Source organism: Filicampus tigris, chromosome 8 (genome assembly GCF_054856515.1).
Source record: "Filicampus tigris isolate MCC_2025a chromosome 8, RoL_Ftig_1.0, whole genome shotgun sequence".
Classification (NCBI taxonomy): domain Eukaryota; kingdom Metazoa; phylum Chordata; class Actinopteri; order Syngnathiformes; family Syngnathidae; genus Filicampus; species Filicampus tigris.
Window position 1 is genome coordinate 3,457,434 of NC_141224.1, and position 22,010 is coordinate 3,479,443.

Below are 22,010 nucleotides of genomic sequence, written 5' to 3' on the forward strand. Positions count from 1 at the left end.
AATAGAATACATGTTTCAATAAATAAACACTAATATCATTCAATAATTCACAACGTGTTCTAGCCCCTAAAAACATCTACAATTCCTTATAAATGCCGCAAAAAAGCAACACAGCAAAAAAAAAGGGGGCGGGGGGGTATATAAGAAAAGTTATTGAATGTTCCGATTTTTAATGAAATGACAGCAGTACTAGGCACTAGTGGTTAGCGTGCTTGCCTCACAGTCGAGAGGTTCTGGATTCAAATCTCGTGTGGGTTTTCACTGGCATGTGAATGATTGTTTTGTCTGCACACCTCTGTACAAATAGATTTTTTTTTTAATGCTGATAAATTATTTCCAAACATTTCCCCACCATCACTGTGACCTATAACCTGTACGGTGCAAATGAAACACAACTGCAACCGTTTCAAAGTGCCTGTGATGACCCCCAAATAAAGTTCAGATGCTCTAGTGGACTTTTCCTTACATTTCGTTTTTTGCTTTCTTGCATAACCCAAAAGGTTTTGTGCAAACACTATGCTTTATGGAACTGTTCATAATTCCCTCCATCTTGACTAATGCAACCAGTTCCAGCCCATATGTTAACTGTCAGCACCACACTTCGCTGGTAGGTAGGGTTTTTCAACTGTTCATAATTCCCCTTACTGTAACAGTGGAACTGAAGATAACCAGCGCCCGGTCATAAGGAAAAAAAATAACTCAAATCTTAGATCGCTACCTTTTTGCGAGCACTCAGCAACTTTTTTTTTCTCGTCTCTCATGCGAAGAAATGTCCAGAAACTTCCAAACAGCTCCAAAGCACTTCAGAGACACGAAAGGAAAAGTGGCACTAATCCCACAGCACTGCTGGTGGACACATGATTCTTTCTTTCTTTCGTCCTTTCTTTCTTTCTTTCTTTCTTTGTCGTGTCTGAGGACCCTCATGGAGAGGGATGTCAGGATTTGGATTTGTCGCCCTTCAATATTACATAAGGCTCTCGTATTTCTCGTTTGCAAAACAAAACGCTTGCAGACACACGAGCCGCCAGGCATCACGTGAGCTGCATTCAAGCTGACAATTAGCCCCGAGCAGCACGCAACCACAAAACGCTGCCACCGTTCATTTTACAGCCAAGCCCCATTTAGCGGGAGGGGGCGTCCAAGCCCACACGTATTTAGTGAAAATGGGAATATACCTGTAGAAGAGACCATATCAAAAACATCTGGGAACTTTGTTTGGTTCCTATATTTTGGAGCAGTGTTTCTCAAATTTTACACCCAAAAAAACCCCCACACCCCTTTGAATGTACTTAAATTTAACATATACATCGATTGCATATGATTAAAAGTACAAGAGTTCATTTCAAATTGACAGTGCAGAAAATGCCCAAACAAATTGATTCTTATTCAATTACTGGGTTGGTCTGTAAGAACAGTCAGAAAATAAGCCAAGTATGTTGATTGTTTTCCAAATTAAAAACAGATGTTTGCAAAAGTATAATTTTTGAAAGAATACAAAGATCATCATGGGCGCCTGCATAAAATATTTACTGTTGGGATGCTGAAATTAAGAGGATTTGGACAATTTTCTGTTAAAGAAGGTCTCTCAATAAGTCAAAATAGTTGTGGATTCATTTGATGATTCATTATCTCTTGCACCGCTGCATAAAAGTAAAAGAAAAACATGCACTTAAATAACTCTACGTAACTCGTAAATAACTCTTAAGTAACTCTACATAACAAACGTACTGTAGTGTGTTGTAACATTCTGCAAATTGAATTGAGTGATTATTTTGCATACCACTAGGGGGAGCCCACATGTAGTGTTGACATGTTGCTGTTTTGATTAGCAATAGACTCCCTCTCTCTCAATTCCTCTTTTCCATGACACTTGAAGCCACACAGACCATTCTTCAAATACAATGAGAATTTATTCAAATGGTGCAAAAAAAACAAAAAGAAAGTCAGAATGACAATAACAACCTAATCAAACTGATAATAATAATAATAATAATAATAATAATATAATAATATCAAATCTGATGCTCTCTGTCCACATTGCACACTCGACAGCCTTCAGGGTCTCTCAAAAGCATTAAAAGAATAAAATTAATGACAAAAATGAAAAGAACAACAAGTAATAATGCACACATTTGGTTAAAGATGGGTCGCCGTTTCCATGCGGTTTGTCCATTCTGCTGTAGAAAAATACAGTATAAACAATTCTCAGCCGTTTGCTTTAGTGGAGCTGTAGAAAAAAACAAAAACACCATTGAGAAAAACAAAAGGCGGACACCCAACGGAGATCTATGAGGAGCCACGTGGCTACAAAGACAAACATTTTTGACTGGCAAACTCGCCGTCTGCGTAGCGCTCCAAACAAACATTTGGGACTTTTTACAAACGTACAAAAATAAGTCGACAAGCTCTCGTTTGCCGTTGGATTGAAATACAAAACAAGAATTTGTTTCATGACTTCACGCCTGCCAAGTCATTCAAACGGCAGCTCGTTCTTTGGAGGATTCACAAAAATACAAGCAAAATAAAACAAAAACAAAAAACAGGCCTCGCTTTTGCCGTCAAGTGTCTGGTCGCATCGGAATTCAAACGCTAGTGCGGGAATACGAATCGTACACCAAACAGCAAACGCTAATGTGGCTTTTTGTTTTGTTTTCTTGAATGCGTGTACAGTTGACCCCTGCACACTCGCGGTTCGGCACCCGAAGATTGGCAGATTTTTGTCCAATTTAGCCTCCCGTTTTTCATGGAAAAAAATTGAATGTTTATCAGCATTTAAGAATTTTTTTTCTTTTTTTGCTTCCGCCCAACACATTTCAATGGCCGTTTAGTTACACGTGGCCGACCAATAGCAGGGGTCCACTGTACTGTTACTTCAAACACACGGCGGCAAAAAAAAATAAAATAAATGGCGCCCCCTGCCGGTGTGGCAGTGAACAGCATGCACGCCTTTGAGCTTCTTGTGCTTTTCAAAAAACTAAGCAACTAAAAACAAAACAGTAGTCGTCCACCTATGACAGACAGCACTGGTACGCCCTTTGTCCACACTAGTAGGACAACGTCTGGCATACTAGACTGTTTTCTCCATAAAACCCTTGAGAGAATTTGATATACAGCTTAAGATCCAAAATGTACTTGCACTCTTTGGCGTCACTATTACGACATTTCAGTGCACTGGTCCAACAGCTGTGGTTTTTTTCTACTAGTGTAGGACATTTCTGCACACTAGTAAAACAACTACAGGCTACCAATGAGGCAAGCCAACCAGTGGGCACGTCGGCGCGACTCGTATTGAGTCCAGGAGGCTACTAGTGCATGATACATGCCTAGTGGTGTTACTGGTGCGGCACAGTGGTTTACTAGGAGTGTTCAATTGCGTACTAGTAGTGGAAAAGACATTACTAGTAAGACAGCTGTTCTACGAGTGCACTACTTGCCTTACTAGTGAGGGCAAAGAGCATACTAGTACATGGAGCATCAGCTGGATATAATGCGGAAGAATGAAACGGTGAACGCAATGTCCCGACCAAAAGTGCTTGGATTTGTGCAGACGGGAAAGTGGCCATCGTGCCCCTAAAACTTTCCGGATACAGCAAGAGAAAAAAATAAAATAAAAATGGCGAGCCTTGGATGAGGTTGTGGTCCTCGGGAGCTGAGAGCTGTTAGTGCTATGATGTCGGCTGGAGCCCCGTTTCCACCAAGCGGTGCGCTTCACTTCGGCACCCATTTGGAGTTTTTGGTATTTCTTTGTCGCAGAAAGCATTTGTTTGGTAGAGACACACATTTGTCTGATTGGTCATTGGAGACCTGCATGCTTTCTTCAACTTTGCGGGTGGAAATTTTGAACTTTGAGCTTCTCATTTTTGCGACTTCATTGACTAATAAATGAAACAGCCGACTAGCTACGTGTGCTGCAACGCACGCATACAGTTGACGTGATATCAAGACTTGGATGACTCCATCCATCCGCAGTCAGGTCGCGAGGGCAGTAGCTTATGCAGGGAAGAATAGAATTGCCTCTCCCTAGCCACTTCGCCCAGCTCCTCCCGGGGTATCCCGAGGCATTCCCAACCCAGCCGGGAGACCGTTTCTCCAGTGTGTCTCGGGTCGTCCGCATGGCCTCCTCCCGGTGGGACGTGCCCAGAACACCTCAGCCAGGGAAGCGTCCAGGAAGCATCCGAACAGGATGCCCAAGCCAGCTCATCTGACTCCTCTCAACGTGGAGGAGCAGCTGCAGGAGACCGAGCTCCTTTCCGAGGACTGAGCTTGTCACCATCTCGAAGGGAGAGGCCGGCCGGACGCCTTGCATAGCTGAGGACAGGAACGTAGATCAACCAATAAATCGAGAGCAGCACCTTCTTCAACACGACAGACCGATGCAGAGTGCGCATCACTGCCGACGTTGCACCGACCTCCCGCTCCTTCTTGCCCACGCTCGTGAACAAGGCCCCGAGATACTCGGAACTCCTCCAGTTGGGGCAGGATCTCATTCCCAAACTGGAGAAGGAACTTTGACCACTCAAGACTAAGTAAGTGCATCAAAGCTTTCGAGGAACTGAGACAAAGACTTGGGAGCTGAGTCCAGGACTTTTCGGACTTGAGACCAAAGCTTTGAGGACTTGAGACCAAGACAAGAACAGGACTTTGAGGACTTGAGACCAAGACAAGAACAGGACTTTGAGGACTTGAGACCAAGATTTCAGGAGCACAAATTTGAGGACTTAAGACAGAGCAAAGACCAAGACTTCAGGTCCAACACTGTGAGAACTTGAGCCAAAGTCAAGACCGAGACTGCGAGGACTTGAGACCAACATTTTTAGGATTGGAAGCCAAGTCGAGAATAAAACTTTTGTCACTTCAGACAGGGTCAAGGCCAAGTCTTTGAGGACATAAGACAAGTCTTTGAGAACTTGAGTCCGAGTAAAGACCAAGACCAATGTGAGACCGACCGACTGCGGTTTTTGTCTTTCCTGATCGTGGTGATCAACCCTGAGTTTCTTATGTCTTCTCCCCATCCCGCACCTGCACCTGAACCCTCCCAAAGTGCTCTGCGGGCCATTTTACATCTAGGACCCACCTTAAACATTCCAACCCTCGCTACACCCATCAAAACCACGCGGGCCCAAGTGAACCTCCATGTACCAAAGTGCACCTCTTGGTGGAAACGGGACTTTAGTACCCTTGGCCCAAAATGGAAGACTAGACTTCACAGCGCGAACAACTGCGACTATGAATGAATCGGTCCGGTCGAGTGGGACCCGGTACCGGGTATGATCAGTGCAGAGTCGTTATCGTCATGTCCGTGTTCGGGTTCAAGACCTTTCGCACGGTGCATTTCCGCCCCCGTCGTACACAAGCAGTAGTGTGAAATCGAACCATTGTACAGAAAGCCGTTTGAGCATTTAACCAATGTCGACGATCTCCGTCGTCAGGTACTCTTTGCCCTCACCAGTACAAAAGTTGGGCGCACTAGTACAATGACAGTGTCTTACTGCTAACATGTTTCCACTGCTGCTACATTAGCACCACTTTTCTTGCCTACTGCTACGACCTTAAGCTGGATATTGAATAAATGCCCAAACAGCTTTCCATTCAGCCTTTTGAACATTTACTGCAAAAGGTATCCGGCCTGAAGGTCCGCGTACTAGTTGTCCTCGCTAGTCAAGACAATTCAGTGCGCTAGTTGGATCGCGAAGAAATGCTCAAACGGCTTGCTTATACCGCTTGTGGTGACACGGTCTCTCTTCTTTACGCATCGCCCTGTCCCCACGCTTATTAGGGTGCAGGCGCCTGTCCTGTCATTTACATTCTCTCCACTAGGAGGTGACAGAGGCCAGGACTTCAACTCGGATCAGGAGGACGAGCTTGCAGCAAACACCCTTTCATACACAATTTTTCACGCACGCACGCACGCACGCACGCACTCGGACACCTGCATAAGAGCCGCGGCAAAAATGTAACAGAAGTGCAGTTTTCAAGGGATGGGAGCCCACCCTGTTTGATTCTAGGGACCGCGTCCCTTCCCGGGCCAGGAAGCGCTAGCCGATTGTGCCCAAACCGAAGTGAAGAAGGCCACTCGTCAGGGGCAATCTGGGTCAGAACCTCTGGATGGTGGGCTCCGTGTCCTTGTTATTACGGTAGCAGGAGGAGCAGTAGTTGCCCGTCTCGGGGAGTCCGTAGTAGACGCAGTTGGGGGTCCGACAGAGGCTGGACGCAAGGCTGGGAAGGGCGCCCACGCTGCCCAGGGAGTAGTGGCGCACTGGTGCCAGCCCACCTCCGGGCTCCAGGAAGCCGTTGGAGGGGCAGAATCTAGTATAGTCTGGCGGGGCCAGCTCGGGCGGGTACGAGGGCGCCGCATCATTATTATTAGCCTGGGGGTTAGGTGAGTTAGGGTCGCCCGCCTGCGCCGCGGAGCAGTGCCTCGGAAGGGTGATGTACGACGGGTAGGAGGCTGCCGGCAAGCCGCCGGCCAACTGGCGCCGCGTATCGGCGTAGTGCATGTGGAGGTGCGCCGCAGAGGGCTGCGGCTCTGTCAGGGGGGACCGCGGGATGGGCACCGCGCCAGAGTACACGGAGGGGCCGAGGAGGCGGTTGAATGAGGGCGACGGGTTCTCCGCCAGCTCAACTGCCAGCGGCCCGTTTTTGGGCGGCACGGCGGCGTAGGCCACGCCCTTGCGCTCGGCCTCGCGCCGCTGCTCCTGCTCGGCCCGGGAGCGCTCCTCCACCTCGCTGAGGTAGCGCTGGATCCTCTGCTTGCGCAGCGGGTGCTGGTTGTCGGTGGTCAGCATGCCGGCGAACACAAACTTCCTCTCGCCGTGCATGGCCGCCTTGATGATGCCCAGGCTGACCTTGACGTCGGCGCCGTACTTGTAGGGCTCGCCCTCCGTGCCGCTGCCCCCGCCGCTGCTCGTGCTGCCGCCCGTGCCGTTGAGACGCTCGCTGCCCGACGAGGGCGAGCCCTTGCCGGAGTCTTCAGACACGTGAGGCGAAGAAGTTGAGCCGTCCTTGCCGTCCTTCTCGGCCCCTTGCGAGGGGCCCTTCTTTTTGAGCCCGCTCTCCTTCTTGCCGTGTCCGGCGCCCCCGTTCTTGCCCGTCATGAGACCGCCCATGTTGCGCTTCAGCTTGCTGCTCAGCGTCTTGCCGAAGCTGCCCAGCTTGTTGGCCACCGACTCGGCCCTCTTCTTGTCCTTCTCCTTCTTGGCTTTGTCTTTTTGCCCCGTCGTGGGCGTGCCGCCGTTGGACGACGTGGACGAGGCCGATGAGTTGTTCTTGGCCAAGGGTCCGCCACCGTTGAACGTGGATCCTGCGGGGCTGGCATCTCCGTTGCCATTGGAGCTGCTGCTGACCGACTCCTTGTCCGATTCACCGGAGTCGGCAGGGGTGCGGGCGTCGTCTCCGGCCGAGGCGGTGGGCGACTCGGGCTGGGCCAGCGGCGCTTGCTGAAAGGAGAGCAAACAAGTTAGGCCCGGTACACACATTAAGATCAGGCTTGTTTTTGTCCTGATTTTGCATCTTCCTAACCAAGTACAAAAAAAAACCTCATCAGACTCTCTTATGTCTTATAAGGTTGTCCTATAAGATTATTCTGTGGTCTGAGGTGTGTTTGGAGTGGATTTGTTCTGATAGTTAGGTCCAAAAACGGGTCAGGTCGACAATGCTTAATATTAAACATGCTCAATTTCTGACCAAAATTCTTCATGTGTGCGGGGAAGGTCGACTAATTTCGAGTCATTTGACTCGGTGAACTGTGACGTGGAACAGAATGTAGCCAAACAAACTAGCGCTTTGACTTATGAACAAGGAAGCAAAATAAAACAAACATGCTACCGAGGGTAAATTTTTTTTTGTAGAAAAGGGGATTCCCCGGATGGCAAGAAACATTTCCCAAAGCAAGTTGGCGACATCAGCATTCGATGACATCTCAGAAACACCCGGGTAACAGCGGCACAACACAACAGAATCTTTGTGTGTGTGTGTGTCGAGATTATCGCGGCAACACCGCACCCAGTATGTCCAATGCCAGATTTTTGGCCTCGGGAACAGATGAACAATCTTTTCAGATCTGAAAAATTCTTAGTGCGTACCGGTATCCTGAAATCCCTTCCTGCAACGTCATGGCAGTGTGACCTTCTTGTCGAGCATTTGGACACTTAGCTGTCCGGGCCGCCTAACCCTTTCCAAACCCGCAGAGACTTTTTAGACCTTTGAAATGAACTGCAAAGCGACTAACCCGTTTGCCTCTGAAACTCGGATAAGCCGATATTAAAAGTCATTCGCAACTACTCCTGCGGTCTGGCGAAACGCAATGGGGCCGTACACGCACGCGTTCCGGTTACTGTACTTGGGTTGATTTTTCAAGAATCTCTCTCTAAGACCAGGGTGCGTAAATTGCGCAAGTATCCTGCGGGCGTCCTCACCTCGCACGGCAGCGGCAGCCAGTTGACGGTCATGTAGCTGTGAAGCAGCTGGAGCTTTGCTTCCAACGACAGAGTCACACTAAGAAGAGGAACAGTCGTCGTTAAATAATTCAATGAATGAATTGAATGAATTGAAATGAATGCTTTGAAAAACACCAGAGAAGAGTGCTGTGAATAACCTAAATACATTTGAACGATGAACCAAAAGGTGGCGTAATCAAATGAGGCTTGAAAATGGTGGAAGGAAAAAAACAACAACAACAACAAAAAATCAAGACCTGGCCCAAAACAAATCTCTAAATTCACTTTACAGGGTCTTTCAGGGAAAAAGTTGTCGGATCAAGAAGTGCTTTGGCACCGTTTTCTTTCAACTCCAATGAGAAATAAAAAATGATCTCTAGTGGACACCAAGCGTGGTCTCAGGCACAGGAAGATGAAGGGTGAGGTTATTTACCAGTTTCTTCCACTCCATTCATAGAAACTACTTAGAGCTAATCTTGTGAGCAAGCGTCGCTAATCTGGAGTCGGGGATCAATCCCTAAATAGGGACACACTACGCCCTTACACACTTAAAGGACGGACGGCTGGAAGCTTGGAGTTTACTGTTTGAATAAGAATTTGGAAAGGTTGAAGAACAAAGTCGTATTTTTGCAACAACAAAAACGTCATTTTGGGCAATACCAAAAAACAAGTTAAAGGTAGTGGAATAAAGTTGTGTTTAAAAAATAAGTGCAATAAAGTTATATTTTCATAAAATAAGAAGTCACAAAGTGAGTGCAATACAGTCACACTTTTCCGAGACATGAACAATTTGCAAAGTTAGAGGAATAAAATTGTACTTTTATGGAAAAGGACAGTGTGATTTCAAAAAAAAAAAAATCAAGGTACACCATCATTTTTAGCGTAACTTAACAACTCGATCTGTATCAACGCAAAATGATCTTACTCGAAGCCAACGTGGCTCACCGATCTTACAACGTTTTGGCTATGAAAAGCATAAATGAGGGATGATTTGATCAGGATAAGGATAATAACGATGATGACGATGAGACTACAGGCAGCACCTGCCGAGCTTCTTGTTGTTGGTGTCGTCCTTGCCCCACTCCCAGTCTTGTCCCGGATCCACGGCAAAGTGCAGAGGAAGCATTTTGTGCTCAGAGTCGGTGAGCGGGATCACCACTGCAAACACGAAAACACGCTCAGCAACAATGATGCAATGCAAGTAACTAAGTACGCACAAATACCTTTGATAATTTACTCCACTAGCTTGTTTTCGGGTAGCTGTACAATATTATTTCCTTGAACTGCATTTGAAAAGGGATTACTATACTTTCTACTCCTTCCTCATGACTTTCTTCAACCCGTGCCGATGTTGACATGTAAAAGAGAAGCACCTTGCTCTGCCGAGCCGTCCTTCTGCTCCATGGGCACCAGCGCCGAAAAGTGAGCCTGGTCGTAGGCCAGCACCAGCGGAGAGCGGTGGCACATGGTGGACGCCACCTCCAGGGGCAGGAAGATACCCCCGAACGGGATGGGGGCAAAGGCTGCGGTGGGACAAACAAGGACGTGGTTAAAGATCCCACAAACTTCGGGCCGCAACATTAAGTACACCTGCTTGACTAATCCAACTGCCGGGCGTGTGTTAGAAAACTACAACTCATGACTTTTTTGCATTTTTATGACGGTGGAAAATGATAAAAGGCTACAAGTCGAGACCAGTTTAAAAGACTGACGTGCTGTGACGTTTTCAAATGGACTCAGATGGAGTTTTTGTACTTGAAAATTGCTCTCTATTGTAAAGTTCAACAAAAACTAAAGAACAAAGTATTGTAAAACAATCAAATGTTTGCCTGTAAGTGTGTCTGCCTCTTTGTGGGAAGTGTTAAGGGACCAAATAAAAGTGACTTTAGTCAATATATATAGCTATGTAATTAATTGACGGATTCATCACTCTTTGGATGTTTTTTTTCCTCTACAAAATATTAGCTTGTCCCAGAGCAAAATCTGAACAAATCTGTTGATGTTTTCTCGCCTTTTAGTGTATCTAAAAAAAAAAAAAAAAAGGATGAAGCTCCACGAGCAATCTCACCCTCTCCTCCAGAGTCCCTCAGCATGGTGTCGGCCACCACCACGATGGGTCGCTTGAGGACGTGGGCCAGGACGAAGACGTGGAACTCCTCCAGGCTTTCGTACACGGGCTCGTCGGAGGACTCCCCCCTGGGGGGGGGGGGACGGCGGGACGTGAGTGCGGGTGGGCCACAAAAGGGCAGGGAGGGGCGTCGGCGCTCACCTGCTGTTGACGTGGTTGCTGTAATTGACCCGGGGCTCGCTGGAGGCCAGTTTCAGCAGCTCGTTCCACTCCTTTTGCCACTCCTCCTCGCTGTAGACCAGGCCCGACTGGCAAAGGACACACGCGCGTTGACAGCATCAGTCACTGGCAGCAGTTTGCCCATATTGCCAGCTGCTTTAGAGCATTTTGCCCCATTCTTCAAGAGCCAGCAGAAGCACCCAAGATTTTTTGAGGCCAATGTCGATTCTGACTACTACATTGACTATTTGATTTGAAAGGAAGCTCCAACCAAGTACCTCTTGCCAGAGCTGAAATAAAATTGTGTTCTCTGTAACAGTTGACTGATTTCATAAATGCAACACTATATTTTCTTATACATACAGGTAGAAGAAGAAGAAAAAAAAAAAAGATATATGCAATGTTATCCTCATTTTAGATGTTGAAAGGGTTTTTTTTTTTGCACCCCCCCGTGGGCGACTGACCAAATGGTTCTTTGTGTAATTAAGGATGCTGACACCTGGGCTAGGGAATGCAGCCAAAAAAAACAAAAAACAAAAACAAAAACACCCCCCGCAAAAAAATTCCCAGACGTCCATATCGGCATTTACAGCTAAGATCAGACTTTGTGGTCAAGCCAATGACTTTAGTTGCGTCTTTGCGGGGCCAGAGCAATTTCAACCAATGGGAACAAACAGAAAGTCAAACAAGCGTGAACGGGCGGCTTGTCAAAATAAAGACCTGCTCAACCTGCAGCGCAAACTTGATCATTTTTGTGGTGGCGGGCGTTATGAGGCTCTTAAAATGGAAATGAGACAACATGTTCTAAGTCAACATTCACCCGCCGCAACGGCTGTTCTCTGACACAAGACACAACACAAGCAGAACAAAGCGTGGTGCCGCGCATTGAATATTGACGGGTGTCATTTGACATGAAGTGCTCCCTTTAAAATATCATTTACATTCATAACCCTTTAGAACTCAATTCACTGAACAAAAATGGACTGTGACACTTAAAAAACAAATAAATAAAAAATATAAACAAATTAATGATGCATCAGATTTATCCTGCGCTTTTCTGGACAATTTTTTGTAAAGTTTTGAGAAAAGGTCATAATTTGAGGTGTAAAGTTGTAATGTTAGTGGACTCAAGTTGTCTCAAAGTGAGGTGCAGAAAAAAATTGAAAGCTAAGGGAATGCATTTGTGGTCTTGAGAGTTATTTTTTTCGCATTCCTCAAAAATGATTCATTTGAAGACAAAAAGAAAGTTAGGGGAATTAAATTCATTTTTGTCGATAAAATTGCCACTTTAATAATATTTTAAGAAAGTAGATGACAAACAAAACTTTTGCAGGAAAAGTTGTAACATGATTGGAGCAAAATTCCTTTTGAGGGACAAGGTCTCATGAGGAATAAATTAGAATTATTTTAAAGAAAAAAAAAGTCATTGCCCTTGGAATACGGTACAATCCCGGGACCACTACACTGTATTAGCTGTGAACAATTTTGGGTAGCCCGTGCGTATACTTTCTAGCCACCCTGCACTCATGGCGAACTCCAACCGTTCACCTGCCATTTGTTCCGTTTCACTTCTCCCATTTCTGGCCAGAAAGTTATGCTCACTATTTGGCAAGCTGTAGGCGTAGCAGTGTGTTTCATGGCCCGTGTGTTGTGGACGGACGGACGGACGAACGGACGTACCTCTTTGTTCTGCTGGGTCAGCTGCCACCTCCAGCGGCGCTTGAGGGCCTCCTGCTTGTCGCCGTGATCCATCTGCTCGTGCAGCGCCTTGCGCAGCGACAGGTCGCGGTCGTGACAGCCCCACATGCCTGTGCCCACCCCCACAAAGACAGCGCTGGCTCACACATGCGGCTGTCGTCCAGGATTAGGACAAATTGCAACCATGTCGAGTGGGCCCTTGAATTGAGGATTTATTATTTATTTTTACTGTCTAATATTATTCCTGTCTTTTCACATTTTTGAGTCAACTTCATCTGGGAGTAGCAATAAACAGTTTGAAGACTGTTCAACAGCTGCTTGTTGTCCAATGAGCTCAAATTTACGCTGACAAGTCAAAGCAAAAAAAAAACTAAAACAAAAAAATGGCCGAACGACGGGTCATTTGGGGAAAATTCCCCAGTGGGCACGTCGGGTGCAGTACGTGCAGTGTATGGCAAAAGCATGTGTGCAAATGTGGCGTGGGAAGGCAACAGTGAGAGCTGACCGAGCGAGGCGGCGTGTAGCAGGCAGTTTCCGTCTCCGGTGGTGGTCAGGGGCAGCAAACTTTGACAGTTGGGAACCACTTTGGTCCACCAGTTCAGGCGCCCTGCAGACAAACACCAAGAATGATATTGAGGGCGGGGAACGTTGACCGAGTCAAGTCTTCAGGATGTTGACGACCGGATCAAGTGGTTACCACGGGAGATTCCAGTTGTAATGTGAAGGGAATCAAGTTGGCCTTTTACTAGAAAAAAGTTGTTGCGTCGGGCTGCGCGACGAATGATAATCTCAATTATTTGATCCATATGGCTCGCACGCCACTGATTGGCATGTTCTGCAGATTGGTTGGGGGGGGGGGGGGGGTGTTGACATGAAGGCGGCATGTTTAATCCACATTCACTATAGTCAAACGCGGCAGCAGTCGTGTCTAGCGGAGGACATATTTTGAGTGCATGATGAACCTTGAAAATGAATGGATGAACATTTTAGACACAAGGCTCAAAATGTTTTTTTTCTATGAGGAGCAGTTTTGCCAATCAATAACTTCATTTGAGAAGCAACTGTTTAATTGAAGGAGCACATTTTTTAACAGGTTAATCCCAGTGACCGGAAGCAGGGTTATTAGCCCATTAAGGACGGGGGCGCATAACCGCGTTTCTACCACTAGAGCCGGGAGCGCTGTTGCGTCTTTCTACCCTTAAAGCCGGGAGAGCGTATACCTCATTTTCTATTTATTATTTAACTCTCGGTCTCTTAACCAATGAAATGCATCAGAATAGACACGCGACGGTGTCGTGAGTCGTCGGAGGAGATCCGGAATTTTTTCGAGCAGTAATGGCGGACGCCGTCGATCGCGGGAGCTCTGAAATGAATAACGGCAGTGATATAGACGACGCGATTGTGGACTTTCAACCAGTCGAACGTGATATATGGTTAAGATATATGTTTGTAGATAATGACTATATCGACGTCTTTGTAACATTAAAGAGGATGGAATCACCACTCGATTTCTTTTTTTAACTTAATTAAGTAGTTCTTGTCTTGCACTGGCACTTCATTTTTACCTCTTCAACTGAAACAGTAAAGATGAATAAACTCGGCTCTGTGTGAAAGCCACACGTCCAACCTCTCAATTTCTTTCGGAATTATGTTTCTGTCTACTTCAGGGGCTGAGATATTAATTATTTTGTAGGTGTTGAATTTGTGGGAAAACTCCAGGTTTTCAAGGGTAATTCCAAAGACGACCGACGGTTTTGGGGAGCTGTTGAGCCAGGCGCTTTAGGCCTTAATGGGGTAAACAATAAATATACACGAATATGATGGAGGAGTTGAATGTCGTGCTGAAACTATCGAAGATTTTAGCATTGGAGTATCCTGCTGAAAATTGGATTGAATGGTGGAGTACTGTAGTCTATTTTTAAACCATTTTTGTTTGATTCAAGAGCAATTATGAATACAAAAGAGAAACATTTGATGGTGTTCATTTTTGTAGAAAAGCTGCGGTGGTCTTTGCGTGGGCGGCCTTACCGGCGTGCTCCAGGGCCACCATCATGGACTTCTCGATCAGGTCCCTCTCGCTGACCTGGAAGTCGTCCTGGTACATGCTGAGGTCGGGCAGCTGGAAGGTGAACTCGGGCGTGTTCAGTAGGTGCTCGTCGCTGCCCCCCGCGGGGCTGGAGGTGTGCGTACGCGCCAGGGAGGCAGCCACGGGTGAGGCGTCGCGGGCCGGGACCCCCCTCGTCTGACGCCCTTCAGCAGCTGCGGGAAAATAAAAAAGGCAAACATGCGGTGAACCCCGTCGGTATCGCGGGATTCTTAAGCAATCGTTTGTTTATTGTGTTTTTATAGTGGACTGGCGAGGCAGAATTTAGAGTTGTAGTACCACGTTGTGCCACAACATGTCAGACGTCACTGAGCTCTACGGGAAGACATTCAATGTAATGAACATTCCGTCAGGACTGACTGAAGGTCCGTCAATCCGTCACAGACCGACGCCCGTTCTGCTGACGAATGACGGGAAACTAACAAAATGTACGGACGGCCACACGAGAAACTCCAGTATTAATCGTTGTTCCCTCGTGGAAGTGACAATATTGTTGTTGCTTCTGTTTGTGTGTGCTGCTGCTCCGCATGTGTAAAAGTGGCAGCTGCTTGAAGCTTCATGGTTACTCAAACACCGATGCTATTGCTAATGCTAACCGGTCCATCTACGGTGGTTCACATGACAGAGCGGCCCCTAAAATCCAAACATGGTGCCTTTGTGTTTTGTGTCAGTTTTAGCCAACTTCAAGTGGGAGTGACAAATAAACAGCCTTAAATCTCTTATTTGAAGAACTGCACACGCAGGAGTCTTCTTTTTGTTTCAAAAGTGATGTTATATGGCAGTCTCCCTTTAATATCTTTAAATGTGTTTGAAGGGTGCGGATGGGGTCAAATTCTTTACATTTCTTGAATATGGTCTCTCTAGCTCCCATATTCTAAAATGTATCCCAACTCTGTTGACACTTTTTTTTTTTTTTTAAATAGTGATGGCCTCACCTTGGCTCACGTCTTCTTGTCTCTGCAGTACGGGCCGTCCGAGCCGGGCCATGTCTTTTTCCAGGGGCAGGTACGTTCTCTCCTGGGGAAAGGAGGACATCAAGTTCAAGTCAAGTCATCAAGTCAAAGTGTGCTTGGGTTGCCCCCAATGCTGGAATTCTGCATTACAACAACAGGGCCGTTGCTTAGATGTGACCTAGCTCCGCCCAACGCACTCCTCCCCCGCCCCAACCGGGAATTGATTTTGATTCAGATGTTTGGTCAGTAAAATCCGTCAGAAAACTGGCAAAAATGTTGATCATTGTTTTCCAAAGTAAAAGATGGTGTTTGCAAAAGTCTTATTTTGAAAGAACACCAAAAATGGTGACGGAAGCAATCAAAGTCGTGAGTCTGACTGCAACGCTGTCCGTTGACAGAGGAACATGAAGAAGGTTACATTTAAAAAAAAAAACAAAACAATAACCTCAAAGTGACATGCTAACAAGCTAGTGGACTGTGTCAATCCATTCACATGGATGATCAAGAATCCACTTTGAGTCGATGTTGTTCCTCTCCACCTATCATGACGAAGAACATTTTCTCACTCTGGTGGCATGACCGATGTAGCGTTGAGCATTCCTGCTCTGGCAAAAACAGACGCGCGCGCACACTCACACAAGCAGGCTGATGTCAGATATTCCGCACCCACCCAGCATCGGGCTGCCGCATGCCAGCGAGGCTTCAATTGGGTCACAACACAACAATTTGCCATGTGTCACTTCCTTAGTGCGGCCTCCTCCTCTGCACTGATGGCTGGGAAACTCTCACATACACTCTCTCAAGTCAACACGCACACACACACACACACACAAACACCAACAATCGGGCCCAATTTGAGCATTTTCCCCCTTGCGACTGAAGTCAGCATCTACAAGGCGGTCCTGAGCGATTACCCTGTGGTGTGGGGAGTGTCAAGAGGGATTTTTTTCCCCGCCACAGCGCGCACAGAAAACGTCCGGGGTCCACAACCTTGAATGTCATGCGCACGCATATAGGTAATCGGGTTGACTTTGGAGAAATGTTTTTTATGACAGTCCGAACGGCTCGATTCCGATTTTTTTCGAATCCGACCTGGCTCGCTTTCACCTGTGGTCCTGCATCGGATACGTATTCGATCTTTTCCAACGCGTTCGCGGTCTGATCGGCCAGGTCGCATATATCCGACATTGACGTCATCCGGAGCCCAAAATGCGCTCCCTCCGCAGGCAGAGGGAAACTGCTGGCAGCAGGGGATTGAATGAACAAAGTTGTTTTGAGTAACGCCATCGACTTTATATTTGACTTTAATTTAATCCACCTTGAAACATAAAGCATAAAGCGGACATTTATGGCGATCGGAGTAATTCAGCCACGGCTCAGATCGATTCATTTTTTCACGCACGGTTAAGACGTGACGTCATCGTTAGTGACGTCTCCATGAAATGAGATATTAAAGCCTCGCCTCATAATTTCCCCCAAATATTGTATTTATGTCTACCTGCTACCTAATGGCTTGACTGTATGAATGCCCCGACACGCTGGACCACATTTACTTCCGCAAACACAACGTCGGGTATGACGTCGCCTCTTCTTCTGCGCATGCGGGCCACTTTGACGACGGATGTGTTCATACAGCAGACAATACCGAGGTCGCATTTATAATGTAATACGAACGCTTACACACACACAAAAAAAAAATCGGATTCTTTCCAAAAATCCGAATTGGGCATTAAGACCTGCGGTGTGAACCTAGCCTAAGAAATTCTGCGCAATTGTCAGTATGTGTACCTCGCTTGAACGTCGCTTTGGATTCCACCGCCGAGTTCCAAGACATTCCGAATGGAAAAAAAGTGGAGGCTGGAGGACAAATTGTGCAAGTGAACACCTAATTGCTGCTTGAACGCATATCAACAATTCCAGGATCTCGTACAACCTGTTACGCAACTTGCGGGTGCTAATTAAGCGCAAAGGCGAATTAAAGAAGCCAAACAACACAAGATGTGATGAGCGCGTGAGCCAGCGCGTGAGCAACTTTCTTTTCCTATTGGCCTTTTAAGACAGGGTGAGAAACGCCGCACCTCGACTCGGTTTGATGATGACCAAGCAATTTACTCGGATATCAAATCAATTTTCCCCATTGAACCAATTGAAATTTTTGTAGCGCTGTTTTTTTTTTTTTTTTTTTTTTTTAAGATCCTCTTCCCATGTATTTGTTAACAAACAAGCGGCAAAATGAATCTGTACATACAGTATATGTATCGCACTGGTGCGCCAAACTTTTTTTCTTTGGTGCACCAGCACAAACGTTAGGTACATCCAAATTTTCCACTGCGTTAAAATTTAACACCGCAGTTTTGTAGGCTCTCTCATTTTTATTTATTTTTTTGCTGCCTTAGGCAATATTGACTGGTAAATGATTAACTCACAATCCGGTCATCATCAAGTTCACAATTCCACAAGGCAGGGAACTTATTCCAAAGTATCGGTGCTTGAAGTGCTCGATGTCAGAGTGTCGGTAAGGACTTTTGACAATAAATCGACAACTAATCGATGACCAAATGAATTGATCACTCTTTTGCTCATCGATGATTTGTTGCAAGAACTTTATTTGAATGGACTCCAACCATCTGGCTAACGGCTTTTGTCTTCCACTTGTGAGCGGGTGAACCTCAATCCGCCTGCATCGTCTTTCACAGGGCAAGCGTTAGGCCGGGCAATGTTAAATTTGTCTCCGGGGACGGACAGCCGCAAGCAGCTGCTCGCTAAGCCTGCGATGCGAGCGTGTGGCGGGCGAGGACTCCGGTGTCACTTGCAGAGTCGGGGCCCATCCCGCCGCATTCCCACGGGAGCGCTGAAAACGCGCTCACATTAATAAGTAAGCGGCCCAGTCGCTCAGGTTAGTAGGACACACGTGCGCAACTCCGCTGGGTGTGTGCGCTGTGTAAACACTGGCGAGCAACAACGCAATAAAACAAGAGCAAGTCCACAGGCCAAAGGCGCAGGAAAATTGTACGTGAATTGTACGTGTACGTTTTTTGCCGCCTTTTTTACCCAAGATTAAGTCATCGCCCGAAAAGAGCAGGGGTCCACTGTATCTATTTTTCCGCCTGGCTTCTTTGGACAGCAAACTTGATTGTGCCCCCCAAAAACTTCCAGACCAGATTAATCAAACAATTACGATTGCAACCAGCAATTATTTTAAGAACTGATTAGTTTGTCGATGATTTTGTTGATGAATTGGATTAAAAAGAAACTAGCCGCTGCTGCTGCTGCACACCTGAAACGTCGAATCAACGGGCAGCGTGGCTTTTCCAAAGCCTCGGCGTCCGGCCCGCATCTTGCCCAGCTGAGCCGTTGCCCGGCCCGACTTCCGGCGGCTTTGCGACGCGGCGCTGGCGGGTGAGGCTGGTTGCAAATTTCTGAGTTGGTGCCAAACAGCCAGCAACCAAGCTATGCGGCCTCGCTCGGGTGTGGCCTCATCGCCGGCACGGCAGCTCAAGCAACCAGTCCGACGTGTGCTAATTAGGTGAGGCGCTGTGGAAAGTACGCAACGTGGTGAGCAACGCAAGGGTCCGATCAGTCAATTTGTTTACGTTTGATTGATACCAATTGTGCCGATCGTTTCCAATTTGATGTGACTTGCCATGCAAGCCAGCCTTCATTCTACTGGTTTTCGGGCCTTGCCTGGACGGGCTGCGGAGGCAAAAGGCAACAACGCTCTGTTGTGGTTGCATTCATCCAAAAGGAAGACGTTTGGCATTTTATTACGGGAATAAAAGGCATGCTTTTGGGACGCTTCAAATGTCTTTTCAAGGTGTAAAAAATGAGCGTTCCAAAGTGAAAGCAATGGTCACGGCTCCGTTTTGCAAGCTTCCTTTCACGACATGTTTACATTCAAGCAGCCAAGTTGCAGCTCAATGTGATACATCACAGAAAATTCCACCAAGTCACGCTCACCTGCACAGAACCTTTAAGATCAACAGGAGACGATTTCACACAGAGATCCGGCAAAGTTGCCATAGGAGCATTTTTGTTTTGGTTTTTAAAGGACGGCACAAAAGCGCGATTGTTGTTGGACTGCGACAAGGAGTTCGTCTGACAACGGACCGCAGTCCACCATTTGACGATACCTGACCGATGCCATCTTCTTAATTGAACTCAATCCAACTGTATTTATGAAGCGCTTGAAGACAACCATAGCTGTATACAAAGTGCTGTACATGGAGCAAAAGTAAGTCATAAAACAACAAACAATAAAACAAATGAATAACATCGTACAGTATCGCCTCAGGAAAACAAATGACATCAAATGATGATGATGTGTTAGCCACTCCAAAACAACAAAATAGCCGACCTCAACTTGAATCAAATCTTCTGCTCATTCTGCAGTTCAATTTCAATGTTTAATTCCAATTTTCACAAATCCAACCCAGGCCTCCTCTGTATGTGGAAACCAAATTGGAAACGTATCCCATGCAACCGCAGTCTGGAACACGTACGTCATCAAAAGGCAACAAACGACAACACCGACGGCGCCAAAGGCAATGGCGGCCTGAGGAGCAGAAACGTGGCCAAAAGAAGATGCGTTAGAATTGAGAAATAAAGACGCGGACCGGCCAGTTCAAGCGCAAAACCCTTGAAATTGCCAAAAATGCACCAGGAGTCGGTCTGAGACCGGAACGAACGAGGGCTCACATTTATTTCCGCAAAGACACAGAGCCACGTCGAGTCGTGTTTCGTTAGCATGTGTGTCACTTTTGCTCACATCTCAAGTCACGTTTGTTTTACGAAGGTCAACGATTACATGCAAAGATGGAATGTCTTCAAATGTAGTCATTTATCCTGGCTTTATTATTCATTACTATTACTTTATTAATCTTTATTGTTTTAGGACATATTTCAAATGGTCAGTACAGAAAATACACACACATGAATTCATTGCCGGTTTGGTCTGTAACATCTGTCAGAAAATCAATCACTATATAAATACACATCAAAACAGATGTTTGCAAATGTCCCATTTCAATTCAACACAAAGATAATTAGTCTGATTTCTTCAGGAGTACAGAAATCGGAGATGAATTACTGTTGAGAGGATGAAATTCTGAAGATTCTGTCTTGAAACAATTATCAAAATAGTTAACTGAGTAATCAATTCATTGTAAACAAACTCAATGTAATACCATTTAATATGTCAGAACTTGACTTAAAATTCCATGACCAGTTTGTGTATTATGTTTTCAGTTAGGGATATTGTTAGGCAACACTCCATTTGAACTTGCACATTCTCATTTTTTTTATTTGGACTAGTTGATGCTGACGCTCTGATTTAAAAACAAACAAACAAACAGAATTTAACGCCTAGTTTGGCAAGCACCTGAGAAGTTTTTTCACGGAATACTTACTCAAGTAACTACTTGGAGGTGACCTTTTATTTTCGCTTGAGTCATATTATCAACCGCTTTGCTCACAACTTCCCGAATTCTTTGTTACTGTAGTTTTTGTGTGTTCGCCTGAGTGTGAGTCCTCGCGTCTCCGACACACTAAAACGAGCCCATGAAGGCAACTTGTCAATAATTGAAGAGTGTAACACGGCCTTGCTAAGCGAGGAACGCTGCACTTGTTTTATTGTCTGAAACCGCCAAGAAGTCAAGCAGACCGTCAAGTGAAGACAAGCGGGCTCACCGCTCGCCTCGTGTCGCCCTTAAGTCTGGATTACATCACTGGCAGACGTGTGCGTCAACGCATGGTGACAAGTCCCAGCCATGCCAGTCCACTTGGACTGGGGGTACATTTTTGAAAGGGAGGGGGGACATTTGAAAAGCTGACACACGCGGAAGCAAATGTAGCGCAAGCACAAGTGGTTAGTCCTGGAACGTGTGATATGTTTGCATTGTGTCTTTGCGGTTGTTTTCGGTGGCGGAATAGTTGGAAGAAAGCGCAACATTGCTTACATAAAAAGAGGCGTTGGAGCGCATGGGCTGCATGCGGCTTTCCCAGACGAGTCTCTTCCAACTTTACCAACGCGAGCTAAACACCACTGATCACGTCAACAGGGCCCAAAATGACATACAGTATATATAAATATATGTATATGTATATATTATGTATATATACATTTTTTTTTCTTAAATCTATAGTGAACATAGTCGTTTTTGTGGCTCCTCGAAACTGAGGCTAATCGTCAGCTAGCCTTTAGCCGTTAGCTCAAACACAGCTTCCACTCCCCCCCGTCAAATTGTTTCTTACCTTGAGCAGCCCCGCAGATGTTTTCATCCTTCAGGTCCTCCTATTTTCGCCCACTCGGTGAAAATGGACAGCGGTTAACTTTGGAGCATCTTCTCGTGGCGCAACCGAGCGACAAATCCCCAAGCCGGACCATCAGCCACAAAGTAATTTCCACTCCAATTACAACAACAACGTCAAACGAGTCAAAGAGCCCGCCCATGCCGCGAGCCGGCCAATCAGAATCGACGATGTCTTCCGGTGACACCATTACGAGCCAGTGGCCGAGTGAGTAGCATTGTGATGGA

General features: G+C 46.3%; 1 protein-coding gene across 1 annotated transcript; it reads right to left on the reverse strand.

Annotated features, from left to right (window-relative positions):
- Window positions 1-1,888: 1,888 nt before the first annotated feature.
- Window positions 1,889-21,883, reverse strand: otud7b (OTU deubiquitinase 7B). Its single transcript, XM_086038783.1, has 11 exons — window positions 21,727-21,883; window positions 15,460-15,541; window positions 14,449-14,679; window positions 12,926-13,027; window positions 12,403-12,530; window positions 10,705-10,811; window positions 10,504-10,631; window positions 9,809-9,958; window positions 9,479-9,593; window positions 8,415-8,493; window positions 1,889-7,436 (listed from the first exon to the last, which is right to left on the reverse strand). The coding sequence occupies exons 1-11, from the start codon at window positions 21,751-21,753 to the stop codon at window positions 6,093-6,095; spliced, it is 2,493 nt and encodes an 830-aa protein (XP_085894909.1). The 5' UTR covers window positions 21,754-21,883; the 3' UTR covers window positions 1,889-6,092.
- Window positions 21,884-22,010: the final 127 nt, after the last annotated feature.

Excerpts from the sequence above, each read along its gene's own strand:
- otud7b (XM_086038783.1), bottom strand. The coding sequence starts at position 21,753 with ATGAAAACATCTGCGGGGCTGCTCAAG. Across the intron at positions 9,959-10,503 it reads GAGGGACTCTGGAGGAGAGG|CCTTTGCCCCCATCCCGTTC; the intron begins GTGAGATTGCTC and ends GTCCCACCGCAG. Across the intron at positions 7,437-8,414 it reads GGCTGCCGCTGCCGTGCGAG|CAAGCGCCGCTGGCCCAGCC; the intron begins GTGAGGACGCCC and ends CTCTCCTTTCAG.